The 25,000-nt window shown below is 40.1% G+C and overlaps 1 protein-coding gene and 1 long non-coding RNA gene across 3 annotated transcripts in view; one reads left to right on the forward strand and one right to left on the reverse strand.

Annotated features, from left to right (window-relative positions):
• LOC121373314 overlaps nt 1-25,000 on the reverse strand; it is a 61,294-nt gene that overhangs the window by 22,014 nt on the left and 14,280 nt on the right. For both annotated transcript variants that reach the window (XM_041499882.1, XM_041499891.1), the window contains exons 2-11: nt 19,760-20,031; nt 16,320-16,538; nt 15,432-15,620; nt 13,438-13,656; nt 12,365-12,583; nt 10,964-11,182; nt 9,198-9,419; nt 6,824-7,036; nt 4,698-4,916; nt 2,901-3,110 (exon numbers count right to left, since the gene is read on the reverse strand). In XM_041499882.1, the coding sequence (XP_041355816.1) occupies nt 2,901-3,110; nt 4,698-4,916; nt 6,824-7,036; nt 9,198-9,419; nt 10,964-11,182; nt 12,365-12,583; nt 13,438-13,656; nt 15,432-15,620; nt 16,320-16,538; nt 19,760-20,030 (2,200 nt within the window). In that variant the 5' untranslated portion in view covers nt 20,031. The remainder of the gene's footprint in view (nt 1-2,900; nt 3,111-4,697; nt 4,917-6,823; nt 7,037-9,197; nt 9,420-10,963; nt 11,183-12,364; nt 12,584-13,437; nt 13,657-15,431; nt 15,621-16,319; nt 16,539-19,759; nt 20,032-25,000) is intronic.
• Nucleotides 16,219-19,924, forward strand: LOC121373327. The gene is made up of 3 exons (XR_005958064.1): nt 16,219-16,331; nt 17,510-17,540; nt 19,787-19,924. It is a non-coding gene; the product is annotated as an uncharacterized LOC121373327 (long non-coding RNA).

Genomic DNA, 25,000 nt, shown 5'->3' on the forward strand with positions numbered 1-25,000 from the left:
GCAAAGTTGCCATTATTTAGTAATAAATGGCCATCGGTCTACAGGCTGGTAGGTACTGGGTTCGGATTCCAGTCGAGGCATGGGATGTTTAATCCAGATACCGACTTCAAACCCCGAGTGAGTGCTCCGCAAGGCTCAATGGGTTGGTGTAAACCACTTGCACCGACCAGTGATCCATAATTGGTTCAACAAAGACCATGGTTTGTGCTATCCTGCCTGTGGGAAGCGCAAATAAAAGATCCCTTGCTGCCTGTCGTTAAAGAGTAGCCTATGTGGCGACAGCGGGTTTCCTCTAAAAAATTGTGTCAGAATGACCATAATATTATGTTTGACGTCCAGTAGCCGATGATAAGATAAATAAAACAAACTTTACTTTAATTTTTTTTGGTAATATAAGTAAGTAGTAACTTCAAACCACTAGGTTATTTAAATGTTAAAGAGGCCAACATACTTGTAACCAACTATTTGATTAATTACTACCTTGTCTAACAGCTTAAATGGAGTTCAACAATATACATCGCTGGCTGCTAGTGACTGTGACGTCAGATGCTGTCAGTAAGCTACTTGTTTTTTTTTGTTTCAAAATGTTTAATTGAAAACGCTTGCTATAGTTCCGAATGGGAGCGAGTAATGGAGAATTGGAAGATAAATCAACAATTAAATACAACTGTTTTTAATTGTATTTAAGAGGTCGGTTATAATCATAAACATATGTCTTTGTATGCCATTTAGCAGGGCGCAAAAGGACTGCGTAAGGAAGATCACGTTGGCTAATTAAATAGCCTCGCGTCGTGACGTCACTTAACAACAGCGTCAGTTTCAAATAATAATTATTTCGTACAGGTAAGACGCAATTGTTATTTTTTAATTTTAACGTTAATTGGTCATGCCGGTTAAAGTTTCAGTTTTGGGTCACAGTTATGTCCGTAGGCTTGGGGAAGTCGTCAATAGGAGGAATTCTGGTTGGAAAAACCTCAGGTTGGACGAATCTGAAGTTTTATTAAAATTTGTCGGGAAAGGTAGCGGCCGTGTGAACGATTTATTTCAGGGTCAGTTCCGTGAACATTTGAATTCATTCAAGCCCAGTGTGGTTGTGTTACAAATAGGAGGTAACGATATAGATAGAACTGAGGTCGTACCGACAAAAATAGCACGGCATATAATTTCAATTGCGGAATGGCTTCTGTTGGGATGTTTTGTACGGCATGTCTGCATTATGCAGTTGTTGCCTAGATTAGAAACTCGGTATCTGCCCACGTCAGTTTACAATCAAAAGGTCAGAGAGGTTAACCAAAACATCAAGTCATTGGTAGCTGATATTGCTAATGTGACCTATCATAAACACAGAGGTTTAAAGGAAAGTAGTCCGGTAGATATATTTTGCCGCGACGGTGTTCACCTGAACGCTTTGCACGGGATCCCTAAGTATTTGAGGAGCGTACGTGGGGCGGTGATTTCATCATACCGTACTGTCGGCAGGTGTGCCAGTAAGTAAATAAATACATAAATAAAAATAAACAGGATAATATAAAAATAAATAAAAAGGATAATATAAAAAAATAATAATAATAATAATAATAATAATAATATTAATAAATAATAATAATAAATAAATAAATAAATAAATTAAAAAAAAAAAAAAAAAAAAAAAAAAAAAACTATATAGGTGCTAAAATGGCTTCCTTGGTGTTTCCAGATATTTATTGGTATGTTTCCAGATATTTAGTGGATCACATGTGGGCTTTTGTGAGCTTCATTGGGGTGTTTCCAGATATTTAGTGGATCACATGTGGGCTTTTGTGAGCTTCATTGGGGTGTTTCCAGATATTTAATGGATCACATGTGGGCTTTTGTGAGCTTCATTGGTGTGTTTCCAGATATTTAATGGATCACATGTGGGCTTTTGTGAGCTTCATTGGTGTGTTTCCAGATATATAGTGGATCACATGTGGGCTTTTGTGAGCTTCATTGGTGTGTTTCCAGATATTTAGTGGATCACATGTGGGCTTTTGTGAGCTTCATTGGTGTGTTTCCAGATATTTAGTGGATCACATGTGGGCTTTTGTGAGCTTCATTGGTGTGTTTCCAGATATTTAGTGGATCACATGTGGGCTTTTGCGAGACACATGTAGTGATTAGTGATTAGAATTGGAAGATAAAAGGTAATTTAATGTTACGGGAAATGAAAATGCTGTATTTATTTATGCAGTTTAACCATTATTGCTGTAAATGGATGTTTGAAAAATGAGGAATCAATCTAACTGCAAATTGAGCAAATATCCGTCATACGCACAACTCATTTCCTAGTGACATGATAACACATAGCAACATCAGGTTATCATGCTAGCAACGAAGGAGTTATCAAACAGTGACATAATAACACTTCGAATTATCATGTAGGGGATATCAGATCACAATAAGCATGGTTGCATTATAATACGAGACACTTCTACAGTGAGACTTGACGATAGTCTACGAATCCAGTACCTACCAGTCTTATGTCCGATGGCTTAACCACGACACCACCGAAGGAAGGAAGGAAATGTTTTATTTAACAACGCACTCAACACATTGTATTTACAGTTATATGGCGTCGATCATATGGTTAAGGACCACACATATATTGAGGGAGGAAACCCGCTGTCGCCACTTCATGGGCTATTCTTTTCGATTAGCAGCAAGGGATCTTTTATATGCACCATCCCATAGACAGAACAGCACATACCATGGCCTTTAAAGTATCAGTCGTGGTGCACTGGCTGGAGCGAGAAATAACCCAATGGGGCCCACTGACGGGGATCGATCCCAAACCGACCGCGCATCAAGCGAGCACTTTACCTCTGGGCCATATCCTTCCCCACTACACCAGCGAGGCCGACAAGAGACTTCCAGACACTTACAGGGAGACTTGACGACAGCCCGCGTGTCGCACGTGGCCTGGTTGTAGGGCACGCACTTGCGGGTGGCGATATCGAAGAGCTGCGGGTACTGACACTCCGTGTTGGTCGGGTCGATGGAGCAGTCGAAGTACTTGTGACAGAAGTCGGTGTGGCCGATCCGGCCCGTGGGGTTCCGCGCGCAGAATGACGACACTTGGATCGGCGTGTTGGCTGAAATCAAACAAAAACAACTTGTGTTGACAAAATGTAACGTAGACACTTGGATTGGCGTGTTGGCCGAAATTAAACAATGCCAACTTGTGTTGGTAAAATGTAACGTAGACAACTTTGATTGGCGTGTTGATCGAAATTAACAAAAACAACTTGCGTTGACAAAATGTAACGTAGACACTTGGTTTGGCGTGTTGGCTGAAATTAACAAAAACAACTTGCGTTGACAAAATGTAACGTAGACACTTGGATGGGCGTGTTGGCTGAAATTAAATAATAAAATTTGTGTCGACAAAATGTAACGTAGACACTTGGATTGGCGTGTTGGCTGAAATTAAAGAAAAACAACTTGTGTTGACAAAATGTAACGTAGACACTTACTTCGATTGGCGTGTTGGCCGAAATTAAACAATAAAAACTTATTTCGACAAATATATTACATAAAGTACACACTTGAATTAACAAAAATGGTACATAAAGTAGACATAAATTGGCGTGTTGGCTGCAGTTTAAGATAACAAAAATGCTACGTAAAGAAGACACTAGAATTACCGTAGCGTACTGGTTGAAAGGAAGAACATAGTGTCTCTAACTATATTCCTAGGATGCCTGCAGTTGCCATTGATTCATTGGAAACAAACACACACAGACAGTTATTAGATGTGTAGCAATAGTAAAGGCCTGATTGCACGTTAATGTTTTACACCAAGTGAATTTGAAACGCGACAGTAAATTGCTTCGTTTCCTGCAATAGAGTGATAGTGGAAAAAAATTCCACCGCAGCGTAGCGTTAAAAAAATCACACTCACTGCCAATGTGGTGTGAAATGCCCCGAATTCTAAAAAAAAAAGAAAGAAAGAAAGAAAAAAAAAAGAGGATTTCTGGGACGTTTCACAGAGCGTATTTTTTATGGACAGCGAGCGCAATCTGACTGCGTTTACCGCCAAGATTGAACCAGCTGACCTGAGCGGTAAAAGCCGCCTGTTTTAATGGTTTTTACGCATCGTGAAATTCGGCACAGTAACGCGGCGTGAAATTCGGTGCAGTAAAATTCGGTAGTAACGCAGTGCGAAACGCTTGGGTTGAATCAGAACGTAATTAGGTTTTGACGGAATGAAACACTTCTTAGTTTCAGGTATGTTTGAGATATAAACAGAAAGAAGGGAACGTTTTATTTAACAACGTACACAACACATTTTAATTACGATTACATGGTGTCAGACATGTGGTTAGGTGGCACAAAAGAAATTTGAAAAAGGAAATCCGCTTCCGCCACTCCATGGCAGCAAGGCACTTTTATAGGGCACCGTCCCACAGATAGGACAGTACACAGAACACACTTTGTTACATCAGGGCTGAGTTCAGCCAGACCGAGCAGAAAAACGTCCGCTGTCGGGAACCAATCAAATAGTTCGCGAATGTTAGCTGAACGTTCTCTGGCTGTCTGGGACAGGCAGAAGGCATATTGCATGGTATTGGATTGAGACGACTACAGTATTTGAGAAGGGGGTAAAACAAACAGAATGTGTTGTAGTAAATAGTAAAAAAAAAAAAAAATAATAATAATAAAAATAGTTCCAGGCTAACCTGTTCCGTGTATACATGCGCCACTCTTGACGTCAAAGATCTCCCCCGCGGGACATGACGAGATTAACGTTCGTTGGCTTCGGCAGACGTAGAACTGGCGTTTGTCAGACGACAGGACACTCGTGTACCCCTCCATTCGATTGACGCACGAGGGAACGTTGCACGTGCATGTAGCGGGGTTGCTCGGCGATACGCACGTGTGCATGGACTTGTAGCTACCTGCAAATTAAAGTAAAACATAAGTATGTAATAACGCACCAAAAAACGTTCCAATGAATGAATTAATGAAACAAAGTTTGTTTTGTTTAACGACACCACTAGAGCACATTGATTTATTAAAATGAATGAAAGACAGAAAGAAATGTTTTATTTAACGATGCACTCAACACATTTTATTTACGGTTATATGGCGTCAGACATGGTTAAGGACCACACAGATATTGAGAGGAAACCCGCTGACGCCACTTCATGGGCTACTCTTTTCGATTAGCAGCAAGGGATCTTTTATATGCACCATCCCACAGACAGGGTAGTACATACAACGGCCTTTGATATACCAGTCGTGGTGCACTGGCTGGAACGAGAAATAGCCCAATGGGCCCACGGACGGGGATCGATCCCACACCGACCGCGCATCGAGCGAGCACTGTACCACTGGGCTACGAAAATGAATGAATGAATGAATGAATTAATTAATTAATTCAATGAATGATTGTTTAACGCGATATCAGCGTAAAACACGCATCGGTTATTGGGCGCCAAACACAGGTATACGAAAAACAACCTAGATATCTTAGTTTTAGAATTTGTTTTGTGTTAACGACACCATCATAGCACATTGATTTAGTAATCATCGGCTATTGGAATGAATGAATGAATGTTTAACGACACCCCAGCACGAAAAATACATCGGCTATTGGGTGTCAAACTATGGTAATGCAAATAAATAAAGTGATGATCAACATCAATATAAAAATTCAAGGTTTAAACAAAAACAGTGTAAAGAACTGTGCAAAAATACAAATACAAATATCACAGAATTTTACGGACACCGAATTTTACTCTAAACTTCAATTTGTGCTGTATTGGCCATTCTCAAAGAGAATGTTACACCCCAGCACCACGGTGAGGTTACAGCACGCGCAGGGGCGGCTATTGGATGTCAAACGTTTCGTAATTCTGACTCGTAGTCATCCGAGGAAACCCGCTACATTTTTCCATTAGTAGCAAGGGATCTTTTATGTGCATTTTCCAACAGACAGGAAAGGACGTACCACGGCCTTTGACCAGTTGTGGTGCACTGGTTGGAACGAGAGAAAAAAATCAAATTAGTTGAAAGGATCCACCGAGGTGGTTCGATCCTGTGACGCAAGCTCCTCGGGTGAGCACTCAACCGACTGAGCTAAATCCCGCCCCAGAAATGAAACATACTTTAAGAAAAACGATGGCGCGATTCAGGGGGCTCGGACGAATCCCCTCCCACGCTGAGACAATAAATAATTTTTTATAGTGCAATGTTAGGCTATTCAATAGGTGTCCAGGAAAATATAGACAAAATGGTTCTCTAGGTTTATATTCGACTCAACTCCAACCCGCCCCCTTACCGTCCCTGACCACGCAACGGCTTTGCAGTAGCTTACGAAAATAGCCCCCCCCCCCCCTCCCAGCACCACCCATATATTATCATCATCATCATCATCATCATCAGACCCAATGACTATGCATTAAAGGGACATTCCTGAGTTTGCTGCAATTTTTAAGATGTTATCGACTAACAGATACTTTTTAACGATTGTAATTACATATCAAATATATTTTTCTGCATAAAATATTAATGGCTGTATATTAAACGTGTTTCTGATCGGTCTGATATTTGTACTAGGTTAAATTTCCTTTTATTTCCTAAAATTTTGTTTTTTCGTACGTACGAAATTATTTGAAGACAAAATCCAGTTTGGGCTTCTTAGAAATATTAAGACGACCAGAAACACATTGAATATACAGACACTAATATTCTAAACAAAAAAATATATTTAATACGCAAGTTTAATCGTAGAAATAATTTATTAGTCCGAAACATCTTACAATGCAGCAAACTCAGGAATGTCCCTTTAAGCCCCACTTACATGGTTCTTTTTGCTCTACCCGCCCGCCGCATGAAGTAATATGAAAAGGAGCACATCGCTTGGTGTGGACATCAAACTCCTGTGGGTACGGACAGTCGGACGGGACCGGATCGCCATGTTGCTGGTAGGTGGCGCAATCGTAGTACTGGCCGCAATGCATGGGGTTCGGGATCCGCCCGGTTGGGTACGTGGTGCAATACGAAAGGAAAGCAGCTACAATATAAAGGGAGATAACTTAAACAATCATATTTAAATAGTAAAACATAAAGCTTATTTAGAACAATAGTTTAAACGCTGTAACTATAATAATAATAATAAAAAAAAAAATAATAATAATAAATAATAATAATAATAATAATAAATTAAAAAAAAAAAAAATGATGATGATAATAATAGTATTATAGTAGTAGTAGTAGTAGTAGTAGTAGTTGTAGTTGTAGTTGTAGTAGTACTATTGGTTGTAATAGTAGTGGTAGTAGTAGTAGTAGTAGTAGTAGTAGTGGTGGTAATAGTAGTCATAGTAGTAGTGGTAGTGGTAGTAGAAGTAGTAGTGGTAGTTGTTGTTGTTGTAGTAGTAGTAGTGGTAGTAATGGTGGTAGTAGTGGTAGTGGTAGGAATAATATACTACTCAAAAGAATTTAAGGGTCAAAAATGTATAACCAAATAAGTTTCAGAGTGTATTAGATTGATGATGTAAACTACACCAAAATGTTTATTTATTGTTCCATATTTACAAAAAAACACAAATAAACGTCACTGTATACAAGAAAGTCACATGACATGCTGTCAAAGTTGAAGGTTGTCAAACATGGATTTTACACATTAGAACATTCGTTTAATAGTGTGTGAATCCACCCCTGGCGCGAATACACTCGACACATCGTTGCCTCATGCTGTTGATCAGACGTCTGAAGAACTTTTGGGGAATGGCCTGCCACTCTGCCATAAGAAGTTGACCCAGATCATGAAGGTTGGCCGGATGGGCATGGTTATCCCGAACTCTCCTGCCTAATTCGTCCCAGGCGTACTCTATTGGGGCCAAGTCAGGCGAATATGCTGGCCAATCCATCCTGGCGATACCTTGTTGTCTGAGAAAGTCCGTTACCACCCTGGCGCGGTGGGGTCTGGCATTGTCATCCTGCAGAACTGCCCCGCCGCCAGTCTGCTGAAGGCCTGGGAGAACCAACGGCCGGATACTCTCATTCAGATAGCGGATTCCATTCAGATTGCCATCCACCACATAGAGGGGGGTCCTGTGGTGGATAGAGCCGCCCCACACCATGACGCTGCCACCACCGAACCGGTGACGTTGTCTAACGTTAACGTCAGCGAAGCGCTCCCCAGGACGTCTGTAGACACGAACCCGACCGTCGTTGAACTGGAGACTAAACCTGGACTCATCAGTGAACATCACTCGACCCCACTGAACACGTTGCCACCGCATTTGAATCGTGCACCAGTGACGTCTGGCCGTTCTGTGACGTGGTAGGAGTGGTGGTCGAACAGCCTGGCGACGGCAGCGTAGATTATTGGCTCTCAGACGATTGCGTATGGTTTGATCAGACACTCGAGTTCCAGTCGCAGTCCGCAGATTGTCACGTAATCGGCGTGCAGTGGTTGTGCGTTGACGTAGAGCCATATTGGTGATGTAGCGGTCCTATCTATTTGTAGTGCTTCGGGGTCTTCCCGAACGTGGACGATTTCGAACAGAATTCGTTGCTTGGTACCGTTGCCACAGTCGGCCAACGACACTCTGACTGACACCAAGTCTCAGAGCAACATTTCTTTGCGTATTGCCATCCTGAAGCCAAGCAATAGCCCTTCCTCGATCTTCGATAGTCAGTTGAAGTCGTACCATTGTCGAATTTGGAGTGTGCACCGTACACGAACGCAAGCTCCAATTATACGGAAATTCAGCATTGGGAACATGGAATACACGTGCAAAGCGTGCAAATGAAGCGCTTTGTGAAAAAGCAAGTTATGGGCACTTAGCAGACCTTTCGCTTTCGCCCTAATTTACATGCAAATGTAAGCATGTTTTCGCCATTAGAACTAGTCGACAGTGTCAATGACAGTGGATTTTAATTCATTTATGGGTTGCTTAGACCCACTTTCGTCAAAATGGAACAATACCATGCGTGACATTATGGTCTAGCTAATATAACTGACATTCAGAAAATAATGTCGAAAATATCGTCTGTCCCTTAAATTCTTTTGAGTAGTTAGTAGTAAAAGTAGTAGTGGTAGTAGTACATGAAGAAGAAGAACACTAAACAATAAAAAGAGGATGTGGGTATGATTAGGCTAACCGCAAAAACAATACATTGATAGACAGATATATGTTTAATACAGGCTTCTTTAGAATGAGATGTACCTTTTCCTATTACTGTCGTGCAGACCTTCAGAAACATGTCGAATATCTGACCCGGCGCGCACTGGTCCACGCCCACAATTCTGCCTCCTTGACAGATGATATAGTCACGTGTCATCTCCTTCAGTCTGATTGGTGCGTTGCCGTCCTGGGCGGGGCACTCGGGCAGCACGTCGGAACATGGCGCACAGTTGGAGCCGACACACTGGAACTGGAGGTACTCGCCTGGAATCAGACAATACAAACTGGTTGTCAGCGTCTAGGTGAATAGATGAAAGGAATGTTTAATAATTACAGCAACATGCAATTCTCGGCCATCACCCCGACCCCCAGCCCACCCACCCCACCTTGAATCCCCCCACAGAATCCCTGCTCCACACACCCCCCCCCCCCCCCCGCTCCCTAAAGGATAGGATTTTTTTTTCTTCATATTGTCACAGTGTAACATTTACAACTACATTCAAATTTTATTTATATATTTAGCTGTGCATGTACAAGGAAATGTTTTATTTAAAGACGCACTCAACACATTTTATTTACGGTTATATGGCGTCAGTGTGCATGTACAATTCAATTAATTGTTATTCCGCCACCTGTCATGTATGCAATTGCGTAAGTTTTTATCTTGATCATATACCACAGAGGTTTCGAGCAATGAATGCAATAACTTAGTCGTTAGGTAATTAGGGGTTAGCAATCTGACCAAAATTAGTGTGAAACTAAATCACAGCAATCAAGGATGTTGCCCTCAGCTTAACAGCTAAGGTCTATAACCCATGTCAGTGACGGCACACACAAATATATGTATCTTATAAATATTCGTTTTATACATGAAAGGGAGACCCAAGGAGGACAGCTCTGCTGTTCGTACCCATGAGGTTCTCAGTCGCAATGTCAACTCTGTCGGGAGACCTGTGTGTCATTCACCTAAGAGCCAAAACCTATAGTATCTGTATTATCACGTTGTTAACAATTTATCAAGTTGGAAAGGCAATTAAGAACCTACAACGCAACCTGAGACTTCTGTTATTCTCTTAACACTCCAGTAAATCAACACAAGGAAAAACTACATATTAATACTAAAACTACACTGTGTTAAAGGGACAGACTCTAGTTTCAACCCGTGAAAATGAACACGAAGTTTAGTTAAAGGGACAGACTTTAGTTTCAACCCGTGAAAATGAACACGAAGTTTAGTTAATCTACAAATCTGTAACATATTTGGATCAAGTTACAGTTGAGTGAAACATGAGTCTGTGACTTTGAAATGGTGAAATACCCTCTAAACATAGACTAAAACTCGACCCCATAACTGTTATTTTTCAGACGCACGTGCCTTTTTCAAAATATGAGTAATGCATTCTGTGATATTAAGAACACCAGGATGACCAAAAACACTTCGAATGAAAAGAAATGGATAATCTAAACAATAAAATCCAACTAAAGTATGATTTCAGTTATCAAAAAAACCCGCTCTAATAGTCAAAAATATGCTTTAGTGTTTAAAAACTAGGGTATGTCCCTTTAATCTTCATTTTCAGCGGCATTTATCCCCGTGAAACGCCAGTATGTTTCAAGTTATTTTGATGCAACAACCTTTGATTGATCCGGTGCATCTTATTGGCCCACCCCACCCCTAGAAATATTATAAAGCATGTCCAACAACCCCCGCCCTGAAACTCTTGATCAGTTCTTTGGCGATTGTTATTGGTGGGAATTTTTTATATTATTATTATTTTTTTTATTTTTTTTGTCTTTACTTCACTTACAAAGAGATTTTGGTTCCGATCTAGAGCCGCACGTGACTAAAGATGGATTCTTGCACGTGCTGTCATTGGGGTCAAACAAGAACGGGTAGTAGCATTCCTTGACGAATTTCCGGAAGTTGCCGAAAGCCGTCGTCTTGGAACAGTCGTAATATTGCGCGCACTCGCCGGGATGCTCCAGCTTCAGGGTCGGATTACTGCTACAGATACTGTTCAGCGATTCTGAAAAAAAAGTGACCAGTGACACTTCAATATTTACACTGATCAAATAATAAAGTTTGTTTTGTTTAACGACACAACTAGAACACAGACATTTTGACAGTCTCAGAGAGAAAACTCGCTACAGGCAAGATAACACATACCACGGTCTTTGATATACCAGTCGTGCTGCACTGGCTGGAACGAGAAATAACCCAATAGGTCCACTGATAGGAATTGATCCCAAACCGACTTAGACAGTGCATCAAACATTTGGTAATTTTATATACATGTATATGATCTTTTATATGCACCATCCCACAGACATGGTAGCACATACCACGACCTTTAATATATCAGTCGTGGTACACTGGCTAGAACGAGAAATAGTCCAATGGCCCCACTGACGGGGATCGATCCCAGACCGTCCGGGAATTACCACAGGGCTACGCCACGCCCCCAACACGAGAGCATAAAACATATACATGATACTGGCTACACAATCTAATTAAAATTAGCTCCACTATTACATGTGGATCTAACACCAGCCAGCTGTAGCTCATGTCCACCAATCAAAACCTTACTTGCAGAATCATGCCAGTGATTTAAAAATAATTTTAAAATATTCCGAATTATCCTGAGGGTATACGACATGTTTTGTGTGAATTACGAATGCCTTATTTAGACCAGTAGAACTAATTTTAATCAGATTGCTAACAACACTGCGTAGTCTCCAATGTCCAAGTTACATTTCGTCTGCAAATAATAATTTAAATATTGACCAATCACACTTCGCCTTTTATAACGTTATTTGGGAGCATACAAATTCTATTTTAGTGGCCGCAGTACAGCGAACCATACCAATACGTACGGGATGGGTTATCAGTCTTCAATTTTACATTAAAAATTATTTATTTATTTATAAAAAAAAACCCAAACTAAATCAGTCTTCAGTTTTACATAACAAATTATTTATTTTATAAAATAAAACATGTTTTAAGGCATTCGTAATTCACACGAAACATGTCGTATACCCTCAGGATAATTCGGAATGTTTTCAAATTATTTTTAAATCAATGGCATGATTCTGCAAGTAAGGTTTTGATTGGTGGACATGAGCTACAACTGGCTAGTGTTAGATCCACATGTAATAGTGGAGCTAATTTTAATTAGATTGCTGGCTACAATAAGTAAAGACAAACTTACCTGTGGACATCTCGGCGGCACATTGCGCCACGAAGGGGTCAAATATCTGACCCGTAGTGCAAATCGCCACGTCCATCGTCCTCTCGTCCTGACAGACGATGTACTTGTTGGTAGAGGCAGTGCCCGGATATGTGTGTTTGCCGTTTGTTTTACCCACGCACGTGGCCGCACAGTCTATACAGCTGGTGGGCGTGACACAGTAACCCACCGTGTAGTCACCTGGAGGAGAAATCACGTTAATCAGAGAGAGAGAGAGAGAGAGAGAGAGAGAGAGAGAGAGAGAGAGAGAGAGAGAGAGAGAGAGAGAGAGAGAGAGAGACAGAGACAGACAGACAGACAGACAGAGAGGCAGATAGACAGAGACATAGAGAGAGAGACACAGAGAGAGGGAGGGAGAGCGTGAAAGTGACACAGACAGAGACAGAGAGAGAGAAAGAGAAAGAGAGAGAGGGAGGGAGAGAGAGAGGGAGGGAGAGAGAGAGACACACACACACACACACACACAGAGACAGAGAGACAGATTGAGAGTGACAGATTGAGAGAGAGAACGAGGGGAGACAGAAAGAGAGAGAGGGTTAGAGAGTGAAAGTGACAGATTGAGAGACAGAAAGAGGGGAGACAGAAAGAGTGAGACAGAGATCGAGGACTATGGCAGAAAGAGCTAGAGAGAGAAAAAAAGAGACATCTGGAGAGTATGCGAGAAATAGTTATAGACAAGGAGAGAGAGAAAGAAGCGGTGGAGAAGTAAAAAAGGTGGGGTGGGGGAGAAAGAGCGTACAAGGGGCAGGGTACTGTTACACCTTCCAAAAATCACAAACAGATCTTTATATGAATTTGTAAACAGCACAGTACATACCACGGTCTTTGTCCTAATTTGGTGGACTAGTTGTGACAGAGTCCATCAATATGATAGATCCTTCGACCCATCGCACCTCAGGAGGGCGCACTATAACTGAGCTAAATACTACACACACACACCCCCACACACACACACACACACCCCCCCCCCCCCCCCCACACACACACTCCTCACCCCCTCACTCCCAACACACACAAACATACACTGTACTTACATGGAGCTTTTGGCACTGGTCTGGTACCACAATTCACTTTATTGTAAATTTCGCATCTTTTAGTCACCTGGTTGAACAACATCGGGTAATCGCACTCGTTCTCGAAAGGATTCAGTTTGGCGTTGTGCGACTGCGCAGAACAGTCGATGTACTTTGCGCAGTCGGTCGGGCTCGAGAAAATGGCAGAAGGAGTCGATGTGCAGTAAGCGATAATAGATGCTGAAAAAGTAAACAAACAGATAGATAGAAACGGATTTAAAGGAGCTGACTATCTCATGGTTCATTCCTTGACGTAGTGAGGTAGCTTGCATGTCTCAATGACCTGGAGAGCTATGCCAGCTGGAGCATCAGCACCTGGTGGGGTCACGCAAGCTGGACTGGTCAAAGGGTGGAGACCAGACTGATATGGACCGGACAAACAGAGGACGTGAGTCAAGAAAGACAACTGTCTGGGAGATGCAAATTCCAAAATCAAAACTGAGCTGGAGAGGCTCAGAATCCTAGTAAGGAAACTCTCCTAGGAGAAGGAAAACTCTAAACTCAAACCAAGTCCACTGAAGTCAGAATACAGAAGCTATGCATCAACATTAGCGTGGAAACCGAAAGGAAATGTCTGTACATGCACCAAGCTCTATGATCATCAAAGGAGCTAATAAAATACAAGTGAATTATTTGACTATTTTCACATTTGTCTGTAATAAGTAATTATTAATTAATCGATGCCACACACAATCGCTCAATCGAGAATTTGTAATGTATGTGTTTGCACGACGTTTAAACACACAGGCGTTCGGGTCCTGGTTGAAGTTTCTAAGTGTTTGATTAGTACCAATCGATGGCACACTCATGCGTGTTACCTATACGTATATATATATCTATATATATATATCTATATATATATATCTATATATATATATATATATATATATATATATATATATTTACACACACACACACACACACACACACACACACACACACACACACACACAGTTGAATCCCTCTAGCCCGAACCCCGTCGGTGCTCGAAAAAGTGTTCGACCCATCGGGTAGTTCGACCCAACCATTTTGTCAGCAACGTGTACGTTTAACTCGTTTTTGTTCGAGCGTTGCGGTGTATACGACCCTACTGAGTTCGACCCAATGAGATTCTACTGTACGTACGAACCCCAGACAATATAGCGTTGCGCGCATGAGTGTTCCATCGACTGATACTAAGTGCAAACGGTAACGCGTTAAGCAGGATAACAGGGTAGAAATAACATGAAATGGGCAATGGGATAAATAACAATAATAATAATAATAAAACTTTTAAAGATAATTTTGGAAGGACGTCGCCTTTATGACAGTTTAAGACTACACTTTTAAGGTTCAAACACGCTTGTTCTGGGTTCATACTTTGACCTAGCCAGAATGTACTCAAATCAAGAATTTGGTGCGTTCAGTGTAGCCGAACACTCCGTAATGTTTTCTTCAGTGTAAAAAGAGCATTTCGATTATCTGTTTATTGACAGCAGTCCTTTCATGTGAGCGGTTACGACTGCTTAACGACACCACTAGATCACTTTGATTCAATATACACGGCTATTGGATGTCAAACATTTCGTAGTTCTGACATATAGTCTTAGAGAGGAAACCCGCTACAGTTTTCCATTAGTAGCAAGGGATCTTTTGTATGCGCCATCCCATATACGACGGCCTTTGATATATCAGTCATGGTGCACTGGCTGGAGCAATAAATAGCACAATGGGCCCACTGACGGGGATTGATCCCAAACCGACTGCGCATCAAGCGAGCGCTTTACCACTGTGCCACGTCTCGCCCTTATCAGTAAATAGTGTCAGGCAATACAACTAAGACACTGATAACTGAAATAGCCCAATGGGCTGATGCCACCAACGGGGATCGATCCTGGACTGACCACGCATCAAGCGAGCGATTTACCATAGGGCTTCGTCTTTCCCTCTGCATACAAGTGACGTGTACGACTTACTGGCGTAGTTCGTAGTGCAGACCCTGACTATCGGGTCAAAGACCCCGACTTTGCATGTCTGCGTGCTGTTGGTGACGGTGCCGTTCTCACAGACGACATACTCGACGTCGAAGGGCTGGCCAGGGTAGATGTTCATCCCGTCAGGCACCCCCTCGCACATCGGACGGCCGCACTCCAGTCGGTATCCACCTGCAGGGAACAATCACATTAAACAATGTAAAAACATACAGGTAATATATTAAAGAGACATTCCTGAGTTTGCTGCAATTTTTAAGATGTTATCGACTAACAAAGACTTTTTAAAGATTGTAATTACATATCAAATATATATTTTTTGCATAAAATATTAGTTGCTGTATATTAAATGTGTTTCTGATCGTTCTAATATTTTTTTGAATATACAGACACTGATATTCTAAACAAGAAATATATTTAATATGTAAGTTTAATGGTAGAAATATTTTATTAGTCTGAAACATCTAACAAAATCAGGAATGTCCCTTTATATATAAATTAAATAATAAACAAACAAACAATGAAAATAGATAGATATACAGACAAAAAAGACAGACAGACAGAAAGAAAGATAGACAGACAGACAGACAGACAGACAGACAGAAAGAATTGCAATGAGGACTAAATTGACACAATTTACGTTCCTAAGAAATATCAATAACAGTGATGACCTCAATGCTAATGGTGATGTTGGCGGGGAAAAATACATGCCATGAAGGCACGAATTGAACGTCTTACACTGGTCTAAAGGTTTACCATGACGTCACGAACAAAACGACTTACACCGATCTAAAGGTTTGCTATGACGTCACGAACAAAACGACTTACACTGGTCTAAAGGTTTGCTATGATGTCACGAACAAAACGACTTACACTGGTCTAAAGGTTTGTTTCTTTTGCCACAGTTCACGTTAGTGGCGGTGCTGCAGGTCAGCAGGTCGGCGTCAAACAGGGTGGGGTACGTGCACTCGTTCTCGTACTTGGAGAGGCCGTCCACGGGGGTGGTCTGAGTACAGTTGTAGTACAAGCTGCAGCTGTCGGGGTGAGGGAACACCATCGTCGGGTTATCCTTACACGTCACAGAGGCCACATCTCATAAAAAAAGAAACAAAAAAGAAACAAAAAATAAGAAACATAACAATAATACAAGGTTGGGCTGTATTCAAAGTAATAAACATTTAAGCGTACGAGATGGGGTGGGAGGTGCCAGGGGGACTTATACTGGTCTATAGGTTTGGTATGACGTCAGGAACAGACTACCTACACTACACCCCTCACCCCCACCCCCCACCCCCACCCCTCCCAACACACACACACTAGTGCTGGAGCAAAACCTCAAATTCGGGCAAAACGTATGTGCTAATCTGATACCTTTTTACCATTTATTTCCACCACTCTTCTCTCAAAATTGTAAATATGGGTAGTGCTTCGCTAGCAACCCTATGTAGGTGTTTGGTATTAATGCTAGTAGTAATAAATGTTGTTATCCAGATTCGGGCATTTTCCTTTAATTCGGACAAAAAACAAGCCTGTTCTCCCCCCCCCCCCCCCCCCCCCCACACACACACACACGCCCTGTACAAAAATGGGAGCCCGTACGCCTATGATATTAAGAGAACTGTAGACTGTTCAGTTTCACTGGTGCCATCGTAAGTTTACGTCTGCGACTAGCAGTTATAGGCCCCTACTAGGCATTATGTTTATGTGTGTTTGACATCTATTTCACGAAGAAAATTACATAATTACGGAAAATGAAGCATTTTAAGGACTCAAAGAAATATATACTTCTAACTATATTTTTTGTACTATAACAGAAATAAGAATTATGGTTTAGACGTAGATTTACGTTTACATGCAAAACTAGGCTTACGGTGTTTAATGAAATTTGGCCCTGTATAGAAAGTGCCCTCCTGAACACACCTCTGGAAGGCAGGGTTTAAGTAGGAGCCAAACATAATTATTAGCAATTGCTCAGAAAATGTGTAGACATGTTCAAGTTTCAATTATATAATACAAACAACCTTAAGATTAATTTAAGGAAATTCATTTATTTGATTTTTCAGGGGTAGTTGAGAAAAAGAATGAATATCATTGGTAAGTCGAAAGAAAATGACTGGGGACGAGACTGCAGCTTTAAAACTTTAAAGCTTTAAAGACAATTACAATTTTAGTGACCGGCCTCGGTGGTGTCGTGGTTAAGTAATCGGACATAATGCTAGTAGGGTTCGCAGCCTGGTATCGGCTCCCACCCAGACGACTCAATGGGTAGGTGTAAGACCACTACACCGTCTCTTCTCTCTCTCTCTCTCTCTCTCTCTCTCTCTCTCTCTCTCTCTCTCTCTCTCTCTCTCTCTCTCTCTCTCTCTCTCTCTCTCTCACTAACCCAGATACTTGAGGTGTGTGCCCAGGACAGCGTGCTACAACTTTAATTTGATATAATCTCGGAAATTAGTTGAAATGAACAATTTTAGTTAAGTGTTAAGTACGTTTAGTACTTTATGTGTCTTAGTTTTGGAATAGCTGTATGTAACGGTAATGCTTTAAGGATCCCCGGCCTTCACACTACCATATGATCATTTGGGGCAATAAGGATTTTTGTTAAAAAGAAGAAAAAGAGGGTGACTGGAAGTTTAAATTTGACATGAGTCTTCACATTAACAAAGAATCAATTGTTGTTTTGATGAATAGGTGAGGTAGATTTTAGATGTGCTTTCTATCTATAGTCAAAGAAGGTATGGGAAACCCGGGCTGTGTTCAGCCAGACCGAGCGGGAAAACGTCCACAAGACTGGTTTGTGCGCTTCACGGTAAACCAAATGGTCACGTTGGGAACCAATCAAATAGTTCGCGAACGTTAGTGAAACGTTTGCTGGCTGAACTTGGGGCAGTTTACGCCGATTGTTATCACATTAGCCTACTATTTTTTATATCTTTAGTCAAGTATGCGAGACGTTTGTGCTGTCCAGAGCGAGTGATTAGTAGTAGTTCAGGGTTTTGTTGGGGTTTTTTTTTTTTTTGGGGGGGGGGGGGGGGGGGGGGGGGGGGGTTACAAGAAAATTCCTGTAATTTGGTTTGTAAAAGTTTAAAGGTATATTTCATTTATTTTTCATTTCAACTTATTTTTGTGCTTATATCAAGGTATAAAGTACTATTTTGTTTAAATCAAGTGCGGAGTCTTACTGTAATATTAAATTTAGAATGGTCATTTTGTGCGGAACTAGAACAGTATACACCCCCACCCCCATTCCCACCCCACACACAATATGTGTCTGATTTACTTTAATGGTGAAGGTTTGAAGTATTTATATCTATGTTGTGATTATGTTGATTGAAAATCTGCGTGTAGCAGTTTTAGCCACCTGTGCAGGAGGGAGGGGCAAGAACAAAATTCGGAAAGCATTATAGAAACTTAAAGAAAATCCTCTTCTTAACCGTTTAAGGAGTTTTAGACTATTAACTACTCAGTTGCCCTCCCCCCCCCCCCCCCCCCCCGCCACAACAAAAAATTCTAGCTACGACCCTGCTGTGTATGTTTCTATACGTATTGTCGTCTGACATTTAATTTGGTGACATACAACCTATTATTTAATATCACTGACAGACGATTGAAAATGTTGATCATTTTACATTGGTAAATGAAGTAGAGTTTTCGAATTCGACGATGAAAGTTTAACGATGACACTCCAGTATGCTGTTTAACGTAAGGGTCCTCTTAAAAGACTGCACGTACCGTACTATTGTTTGAAATACGGTACCAAGTTTCCCTCTTGGACCATCCAGCGTGGTACATCTGGTGTTTTCTTAGAACTTTGTGATGTCTGTAAAGGCTTCATATGACCAATTTGTGCGTGCGTGCGTGCGTTCGTGCGTGCGTGCGTGCGTGTGCGTGTGTGTTTAAATAAGGAAGGAAGGTAATGTTTTATCATCAATAATTCGCTATATATACAAACCAACTCAAATAACGGTCCCCAGTTTAATGTACACGATCACTTTTAATTAATTAATTAATGTATTTTAATTTATTTTTTTATTATTAATATTTTTTTGTTTTTTAATTTATGTTTCTTTTTTTTTAGTTGGTTGGTTTGATAGTTTGTTTACCTGCCTGCTTGTTTCTGTAATCTTCGGGAGATTTTTTATTCTTTATTTTGTTTCTTTTTTTTTTTTTTTTTTTTTTTTTTTATTTGGCGGGGGGGGGGGGGGTATGGGTTTTTTGTGTGGGTTTTTGTGTGGGTTTTTTGTTGTTGTTGTTGTTGCCCCCCTCTCCCATAACTATATACATCTTAGGCATCTGAATAATAATAATTTACACACTTGCTAAATTTGCACATCTGTTTTTAGGAATGGAACAACCGTTGCTGATAGGATCGAACTCGAGCCCTGGTGAACACGGCATCCATATCGCGGTAAATCCGTCCGCGGCGGGTGCACACTGCACGAATCCCGAGCAGTCCCAGGACAGCGGAAACAGCCCGCTCGACTTGCAATAGAACACGCTTATTGGTCCTTTCACCAGACTTAAAGCTTCCCGCGTCAGTGTAATGATCAGAGTCAGGACACAGGCCCAAAATCTGGACGGCAACATCCTGTAAAATAAAAAATAAAAAACCAATAATAAAAATTAAAAAGTATAAAATTTAATATGAAATCATCAATCGTTTTATATGATTAGCATTACCCCTACGTAAGTTTCTTTTCATTTCGATTCCACTTATTTTCGTGCTTGTATACAATTAAAGGGACATTCCTGAGTTTTCTGCAAATTTTTAGATGTTATCAACTAACAGAATTTTTAACGATTGTGATTATATATCAAATATATTTTTCTGCATAAATATTAGTGGCTGTATATTAAACGTGTTTCTGATCGTTCTAATACTTGTGCTAGGTTAAATTTCATTTTATTTCCTAAAATATGTTTTTTTTTTGTACGTACGAAATTATTTGAAGACAAAATCCAGTTTGGGTTTCTTACAAATATTAAGACGACCAAAAACACACTGAATATATAGACAGTGATATTCTAAACAAGAAAATATGTTTAGTATGTAAGTTTAATCGTAGAAATATTGTATTAGTCGGAAACATCTTACAATGCAGCAAACTCAGGAATGTCCCTCTAAGGTTCAAGCACGCTGTCCTGGACACACACACACACACACACACACACACACACACACACACCTCAGCTATCTGAGCTGTCTATCCAGGACAGTGGGTTAGTCACAGTGTTTAGTGATTAGTGAGAAAGAAGAGGGTGTAGTAGTCTTACACCTACCCACTGAGTCGTTCTGGGTGGGAGCCGGTACCGGGCTGTGAACTCGGTACTTACCAGCCTTATGTCCGATCGCTTAACCATGACACCACCGAGGCCGGTAGGTTTCAAACACGTCTCTCTTCGACACACCCTATGTAGGCGCTGTCGAGGGGTCAGAGGCTGCTGGTTCGGGGACTGAGGTAACTCCTTCCCCAAAGTGTATTTTCTTTTCTTTAAATAAATATTTAAATATTTTACGGGGAGCTTGACATGAACTCCCATAGACAGTTTCCTCGGCACAGTCTAGACCCTCGAAATGCATAATAACTTCCTGTCAGGCTCCTGCTATGAGAAAACCGGTAACTGTGCTCAAAAGTAGGTTTTATGGGTAATACTGGGTGCTGGGGTATGATTCCAACTATATAGACGAACTGGCCCAGGCAGTACAAGTTGAGCCACTGGGCTTTAGTCTGGTAGTGTGCTGGGTTCGCGTCTCCGTCCTGTTTCAAACTGATCGTGCATGCACAGATCAAAGTGGAGTTTTGGAAACTCCACGCGGACTTCAGTGTGAGCACTTGTAGGACAAACAAGCCAAACAGCTGAGAAGTGTTTCCAGAACAATGTGCTGGAACCTAAATTGATTTTACGCGACCGGTCTCGGTGGTGTCGTGGTTAAGCCATCCGACATAAGGCTGGTAGGTACAGAGTTCGCAGCCCGGTACCGGCTCCCACCCAGAGCATGTTTTAACGACTCAGTGGGTAGGTGTAAAACCACTACACCCTCTTTTCTCTCACTAACCACTAACCCTCTATCCTGGACAGACAGCCCATATAGCTGGGGGTGGTGTGTGCGTGTGTGTGTGTGTGTGTGTGTGTGTGTGTGTGTGTGTGTGTGTGTGTGTGTATGCCCAGGACAGCGTGCTTGAACCTTAATTGGATATAAACACGAAAATAAGTTGAAATGAAATGAAAAAGGATTGAATAAATTAATTGTTTGATTAGTTCGTTGGTTGGTTGGTTGGTTGGTTGATTGAATGAATAACTGAATGAATTGATTGAAGGAATGAAGTTATTCCGTGTATGCCACTCTTATCAGTAAATAGTTTAAAGTGTGTGTTGTTTAACGACACCACTACAGCACATTGATTTATTAATCATCGGCTATTGGATGTCAAACATTTGGTAAATTTGATATATAGTCTTAGAGGAAAACTGCTACATTTTCCATTAGTTGCAAGGGTTCTTATATGCACCATCCCACAGACAGGATAGCACATACCACGGTATTTGATATACCAGTCATGGTGAACTGGCTAGAACAAGAAATAGCCCAATTGGCCGACTGATGGGAATCGATCCCAAATCGACCGCGCATCTAGCGAGTGCTTTACCACTGGGCTACGTCCTGTCCATATCAGTAAAAAGTGGCAGGCAGTATAATTGGTATACTAGGTCACCGATAACGAAATGCATGGGCAAGTAAAAAAACAACAACTTATTTTCGTGCTTATATCCAATTAAGGTTCAAGCACGTTGTCCTGGGCACACACCTCAGATATCTGGGCTGTCTGTCCAGGGCAGTGGGTTAGTTGTTAGTTTGTTAGTGGTTAGTGAGAGAAAAGAGGGTGTAATGGCCTTACACCTACCCATTGAACCCTTAAGAACTCACTTTTGGTTGGAGCCGGTACCGGGCTGCGAACCCTGTACCTACCAGCCTGTAGTCCGATGGCTTAACCACTGCGCCACCGAGGCCGGTCAACCTCTTTATCTGATCTAAAGTATAAAGCGCTATATTAAGTGCACATATACTCAAGACAAATATCAGTAACTTTTTCTTTCGTTTTTTTCATGAATTTACTCAAAAAGTCAAACCAGCATATCGCGCCACTTTATAACGTTGACGCAATTCAAATCAATATTCAATTTGATTCGATTCGATTCAATTCGATTCGATTCAGTTCTATTCCATTCAATTTCATTTTAGTCGATTCACTGAAGATCAATTTGATTCAGTTCAGTTAAAATTAGTTTAGTTCAATACAATTCGATTCTATTCATTTAAATTCAATTCAGTCCAGTTAAGTTTAGTTAATTAGGATAATTCGTTTCAATTCGATTAAATACAATTCGATTAAATTAACAATCGATTCATTCGAAGTCAATGAATTTTAGTCCATTTGATTCGATTCGATTAAATTCAATTCAGTATTCAATTCAGCTCAGATAAATTTAATTCATTTCTATAGTCAGTTATATTCAGTTCAGTTAACTTCAATTCAGTTCAATTCAATTCAGTATTCCATTCCATTCAATGTAACTCATTTCAATATTCCTTTCAATATATTCAAGTTAATCCAATTCAATATTTATTTCATATCAATTCAATTCAATTTAACTCAATTCAGTATTTAGTTCAATTGACGTTATTTCATTTCGTTTTTTTCTCATACATCGTACAAAAATACATTAACACATGATTATACGTTTAGTTAAATATACACCAAATAATTGTCACTGATACTATTAAAGCGCACGAAACACCATTCGCAAATTTTTGTAATACAAATATCATTTATAATATTTCATAACAATATTGACCTATCATTTCAAATATGTCATAACGATATTGATCTATCATTTCAAATATTTGATAACAATATTGATCTATCATTTCAAATATTTCATAGCAATAATGATCTATCATGTCAAATACTTCATTGCAATATTGGCCTATATACAATGTACTTTAAAATATATTTAATAACAATATTGGCCTATCATTTCAAATATTTCATAACATTACTGGGCTATCATTTCAAATATTTCATAACAATATTGACCTATCATGTCAAATACTTCATAGCAATATTGGCCTATATACAATATACTTTAAAATATATCATAACAATATTGGCCTATCATTTAAAATATTTCATAACAATAATGGCCTATCATTTAAAATATTTCATAATAATGTTGTGTTATTGATGACAGACTATGATCTAGGCAGAGAAGGGGAATGAAAAGGTTTCTTTGTCCTACAGTTAAATAAATATTGAGCTGCAACACCCAATTTGCATACCATACACATTCTTTTATCTTGACTGATATTTTTAGATATACTAATTTCCTACACGTTTTTAAGTTGCAAAACTAAAAGAAATAAAGGAATTTAACTAATTTCTAGTCTATGTTTCTGTCCTGGATCGGGCCACTGATCATGCCAGAGATCGGACCTGGGATGGACATGCCTAAAACCCTAGTCAGTGGCCGGTACAAAAAACCCGGGGGGGTGGGGGGATGACATGAGGCGGAATGCCAAGGAAACTTTGGGGGAGGTTTGGAGGGGAACGAAAATTAATAAATAATAAAATTATAACTGTCGCCCCTGCACCCCCCCAACACACACCTAGATCCGCCTCTGCTAGTGGTATCATAGGGGCATGTAAAAAAAAAAAAAAAAGGTTCAAGCTCAAATTCCAGTCTATGTGTGTAGAAGTATGAGCGAGGAAGAACATGAATGGTTTTAGTAGAGTGCAGTTCGCAGCCAAAGACAGGGGAGGTGCTGGTTCGAGCACACACCCACACACACCATCCCCTTGCTAAATAGGACCTTGTAATACCATTCCTCTTTCGATAAATTAGTATTTCTTGTTAAATTTTAAACATCGCTCTAATATATAATATCTCTCTGCTGACTTTTCTATCGCCCAAAGCGAGACAGAAATCTGTCTTAATAAAGCGGCCGAACCGTTTTCTGAATAGCTGTGAGTGTTTTATTTGCTGTCTGCACTATTTTGAGGTATGTTTCAGCGGAGCGATTTCTCCTCCACTTGTCGTTCTCTACAAGAAGACACGTCGTAAAGCTGTCAGCACGCTCACGAATACAACCGGCGAAAACCGAAAATATGCTAATGCGGTCACGGAAAATAAACACATTTCGTATATGAAAGAGAGAAAAAACGTCGTAATATGCAGGGGCTATTTACTATGTATTTATGTACATGGAATATGTAAGTAACTAGGTATGTGTTACATTAATGTATAAGTAACTGGGTTAATGAGATTGTTACCAGTATTTATTGAACCATTTGTTTCTTCATTTGTAATATTTTAAAAATAATTACTTAAATAAATTAATCAATTAAATTAAATTAAATTAAATTAAATTAAATTAAATTAAAAACACAAAATAAAAGTTAAATAAATAAATAAAAAATAACAAACCAAAGCAACTAAAATAAAATTAATTAATTAACTATATATATATATAATATAATATATATATATATATATAT

This window comes from Gigantopelta aegis, chromosome 1 (assembly GCF_016097555.1).
Source record: "Gigantopelta aegis isolate Gae_Host chromosome 1, Gae_host_genome, whole genome shotgun sequence".
In the NCBI taxonomy this organism is placed as follows: domain Eukaryota; kingdom Metazoa; phylum Mollusca; class Gastropoda; order Neomphalida; family Peltospiridae; genus Gigantopelta; species Gigantopelta aegis.